Consider the following 5041-nt stretch of genomic DNA (forward strand, 5'->3'; position numbering starts at 1 on the left):
ATTTTTGTAATTTCTGCAGCACTCAGATCTATCCTATAAATCTGGTAATACTAACTGACCAACATAAATTACCAGTGTTTCTACTTCACCCGCATAAATATTTTCAGATAGGGGTTTTCCAGACTAAAGAGGGCCTCTGCAGGCTTCCCATCAAGTTTATCCACTCAGTTTAAGTAGCCAGTGGTCCTTTCAGCTGATATGGGAGCTGACAAAGGAGCCTGTTTGAAGCAAAACCCTAAAAGCATTCAACCACCAGGTCCTTGTCTAGAAAGTGTTACATGATTTTTTTCTCTACAGAACAACCACATCAAGCACACAAAAATTTGGGACTGCAGATCATATCTAAGGGGCTACTTTGAGACCCAGAACCTGCTCTTTTACAAATAAACCTCAGAAGGATTTTCTTTCTGTGCCCTTCCTCCTTGCAATAAAGTGGCAGTGAGAAAGTTCATTTTGAATGAGGCATGTCATTTTGCTACTAAATTGTTAGTATAATTTGGTTTTTTATTATGTTGTGGATTAAGATTGATTTCTATTAAATACTAGGGCAGATAATATTCCTCCTGTACGTGCCCTGTTCTCAATGCGTGGCCAAACAAGGAAAATGCAACTGAACGGATTAAAATTTAATTAACAGGAAAGTTTGCAAATGCTGCCACACTGCCTCCACTTTACAAATAATTTGTATTTGCTATGTTGAATTTAATTCAACTGCCACCACTTTTAATTTTATGCTGGGGGACAGCTTTTAGACTTCATCCCTGCACTGTAAAAGATACTCTCCCCTTAGCACTAGGGAAACCTGCTCTTCTTCGGATGGAGAGAGGGAAGAAGTGGAGGAGTAGATGAATCTGGGTAGATTTGTCCCAGATAAACAAATGGGCTGAGGTATGGTTTCCAAGACTGTCATGGCTCGCTTTCGCCTTTCTGGCTCATTAAAAGAAACCTGGCATGCGTTGCATCAGTATCCTGGTTTTCACCATCCCTTTGCTCCAGACCGGTAGTTCTCCCTCTAGAATGAGGGACTCGCTCCCTTAGTTAAAGCCTGAGTTTAGGAAACTCATGCAATGTGTGAGGAAAGGCAGGCAATGCATCAGATCTTCATACTGATCAGCCCAGAAAAGATGCAGGAAAAGGAACCGCTTTATAAGGTCAGTCATTGAAGACTTAAACGAAGTGGAGTTCAGCGCCTTAGCAAGATCTTGGCGAAGAGGGCAAGAAAAAATTTTCATTAAGGCAACAAAAAAAAAAGTCAGCCGAGAAGCACATGGGTGAAGTCTCTCTCCCCTCCCCCCCCCCCGGCAGTCCTTTCATCATATCGGAGGGGTATCCTCCTTACCGCGCAAAATGAGCTTGGTTCACTTTCTTGGGGCACTGTGTGGATGGAGAATGCCTGCCTGGACGTGAAAGGATCGATGCATGGTCTATTTAGAAGTGTCTCCGGGAAACAATTTAAACCCAGTTAATCTCGCCGGAGTAGCGGGTTAGCCTAGATGACCTCGAGGAGATTTTCAAAATTCATGACTCTGTGTGATGTGCGTCGGAAAAGTGAAACAATACATTTCGTTCACTGGAAACAAAGCGGGGGCGGGGGGGAGGTTTGCCCGCATTTTCTCTCTACTCAAATAGAAAGTGGCAAATAGTAGAAAAATCCTCTGCTAACCTTGTATACCCAGCACCCCCACACACACGGGGGGGGGGGGGGGGCCCCCGGGGGGGGGGGGGGAGAGAGAAGAGACGCAGGGACAGAGAGCTTTACTCCAGCGCTCTAGGTCCATTTGATGCTCCGTTCCGCTTCCCGCCCCCTCCCCTCCCCTCCAGCTAACATAACCCTGTCACATTATAACCGAACAGACAACTCCTTTTTTCCAATTAAAGTGGAATTAGGAAACTCAGTCAAATTAGCTCACTATTAAAGCTCTTCATTATTAACCCGTTTTATTGTAATAATATTACGTTTCAACCTCTTTTGGAACCTGAGACTTTAAAAAAAGTTTTCTTTGTGATATTGATTTAGCCGCTGCTAGTGGTTGGGTGAGAGTCAAAAGTATCAACAAAATGTAATTTGTAATATTTAACACTAGCGAGCACACTTACTTACACGACGTCTTGCAGTAGCACCTTAGAAATTACCCCAAAATAAATGCAATTTATAAAAAAATAAACGCGAATAAATGCGTGCTTTCCCACCCATACTGCCATCATCATCATCATCATCATCATTATTCACTGTCTTCTAATAATCACGAAGGAATCCACATTTACACACATCCACCCCAATATATTAACTGGTTATAGGAGCAGAGCTGTCACTTTCGAGCCAATGTTTACACAGTTATATTTGAAGTGAGAAAGTAAACAGTCCAGCTGCGCTACAGAACAGTTGGGTGGGATTAGGTTTCCATACCAACCAATTTTAGAAGCTTTTACAGTCTTAATTCAACCATGCACTGAACTTGTTCTTTGTGAGTAATAGTTTTCCTGGGCCAAACACTCCCCAGGATAGAGAAGAAAATCCCTCCCCTATAAGCATTGCCCTTCTGGACCGTACAGTATGAAATTCCTACCAGCTTTGTTGCCTGTCATCCGGGAAGGAAGCAAACGCGTTTTACATTGGAAAGAATCTACGTTTAGGATTTATTCGAAGATACGTTCAAAAACTCCCGATCCTCAACATTAAGTAGGCCTCGCTGGTTTAGGCTACTTACATTTTCCTCCAGCTACAGGCGTTTATTATTGATGTGAATAAATCAAATTGGTTTTAGCACAGGGCGCTGGTCGATTTCACTCCAAGACTATTTAGACGATCTGTCTGCAAAAAGCAGGGAACCTTTGGGGAAATCTTCCCTTCTGAAATGTAAGCAGTGTTATCCGTCCGTCCGTTCCTCTCTCTCTCTCTTTCTCTCTCTCTCACACACACACAATAGATTCAGGTGGGTAGTGTGTTGGACTGAAGCAGCAAAACAAAGTTCGAGTCCAGTGGCACCTTTAAGATCAAAGGTGCCACCGGACTCAAACTTCACCATAGATTCACTTAATATCATAAATTATTAAAGAAAAGTTCAAAAATCAACTCCACGTGGACACACCCGTTTTTAATTGAATCTAGTTGGCGTTTTCATTTTATCTGAAATCTGCCAACGTGGATCACAAATGACTATATAAAATAGGCAACGTTCAAGGAATTTCTATTATGCACAAGGACTACAATGTAGCGCAAGATATGCACATTTAAATCCTGTTGATGTCAATGGACATTGGTGGCCACTTTACACCCAACCTAAATTATATTGAAAGAGAGTACCGTTGGTTGCATTGCACACAGTTCCAAGAACCTCCTTTTAAAATCCCAGTTTCTGAATCAACACTGGAACGCTTTAAAAATACAACTTTGCAGCAATCAGTAAGTTATAAACCACTTTTCAATAACAGCCCCTGGCTGCAATTTCTCTCCAAACAGTTAAGGAAGTCTAGTAAAATATTATTTCGTGGTGCTGGAAGTGTTTTTATTTAAACTGCTGGTTCGTGTCCTGTATGGTATTGCTTAGGGATGCTTCAAAGATGCCTGCTCCAAACATGACCTCGGTTATAATTAATATTTTCAGAGGAGTATGGGAAATCCCGATCCACAACTAGACTAGTATAATTACTAGGATGTAGCTTCCTTTTAAATCGAACTCAGTTGAACAAAGTGTCAGTGCAAAGGTTTAACAAATACTTGCTACATCTTTGCACACCATAGCAATGCGCTACCAAATAAAAACAGTGAAAGTTATTGATAAGATTGATTTTAATACAAAATAACATTTATTTCTAGGATTTCTATGAAATGGCACATAGGAGAAAAAGACAGCAACTGTATGAAATAGTAAGAAGTTTGCTACACTGAAACCAGACAGCATATTTTGTTTTCTTGAGGATCACTCATTAAAACGGTGTCAAGAGAAGGTTTTGAACCAAGTCCAAAAGAGGAGTACAAATATATCTACTGTTCAAACTTATTTACAAATAGTGTCTATTTTTTCCCAGCGGGAGAATAAAAAGAAGTGTTAAAATCCTTTACAATATATTTAATTTCTATGCTTGGAACGTTTTAAACTGAAAACTGACTAACCTTTTAGTGTACAGTTAATACTAAATGCACCTACAAATTACATTAATAACTTAAATTTCCATTTTATAACATTATGCTATACATTTCCTTGTATACATATATATGTATGAGTGTATATATACATATATATATAAATCTCACAACGCACCAAGAGAAATATCCATGCTTTATGGGCATAAGCAAAATAAGATTGACAATTTTAACAATGAAAGTGCGCCTTTACCTTCCGGTGTTTTTTTAAAAAAGATATTTTAATCACCTAGAGGTTTATCAAGCAATCTCACATTTGTCTACTTTGTTCCAACCCATGAGCAGAAATGAAAGCAAGGTAGGAAAGAGCTTGAACGCAAGAGCTCCGGGCTAGGGACAGGTTGCAGAGTGCAGTTTAAGAAACTGTAGGTAATTCCATCCTGCCTCTATTAGAAAATTTAATGCGCCTTTTACACCGTCTTTCACTTTTTGAAAAATCACTACCCGCTTGATAAACGTCCATTAAATGGATGCACTCTTTTTTAACGGTTGCAGCGTGAAACGGAACGCTAAAACCCCGCTCACGTCCTAAATGTAAAGTATGGAAGTAACCCCACTGACTTACTTTCAGCTGAATTTATGTGCAAGTCATGCGTTCGGCGTATGGGTGTAAATTATATTTAATAACTGCTGCGATCCCTGCGAGAAACAAGTCTTAGTTAGACCGTGTAACTCAGCAGTAACCCAAAGATGCCCCCCCCCCGCCTCTTCCACCTCTTGCCGAGAGGGAAGCAAAATTGGCCCATCCCAGCGTCATTTTCTCTGTATACACAGACAGCTGGAGACGCACATCTGCGATATGCCATGACACTTCCCGTGCCCCCCGTCCCTGTGCGCAGGCAGGCAGGCAGGCAGGCAGGCAGGCAGTCTGCGGGCGAGAGGAGGCCTTCCTGCCTG

The 5041-nt window shown here is 41.2% G+C and overlaps 1 protein-coding gene across 1 annotated transcript in view; it reads right to left on the bottom strand.

Annotated features, from left to right (window-relative positions):
* Positions 1–3707: 3707 nt before the first annotated feature.
* The window catches only part of DMRTA2 (DMRT like family A2), a 4471-nt gene continuing 3137 nt past the window's right edge, over positions 3708–5041 (bottom strand). The window contains exon 4 of the mRNA XM_015420619.1: positions 3708–3749. Within this exon, the coding sequence (XP_015276105.1) occupies positions 3708–3749 (42 nt within the window). The remainder of the gene's footprint in view (positions 3750–5041) is intronic.

The sequence above is a fragment of the Gekko japonicus genome, unplaced genomic scaffold (assembly GCF_001447785.1).
Source record: "Gekko japonicus isolate JY-2015 unplaced genomic scaffold, Gekko_japonicus_V1.1 scaffold1002, whole genome shotgun sequence".
Lineage (NCBI taxonomy): Eukaryota > Metazoa > Chordata > Lepidosauria > Squamata > Gekkonidae > Gekko > Gekko japonicus.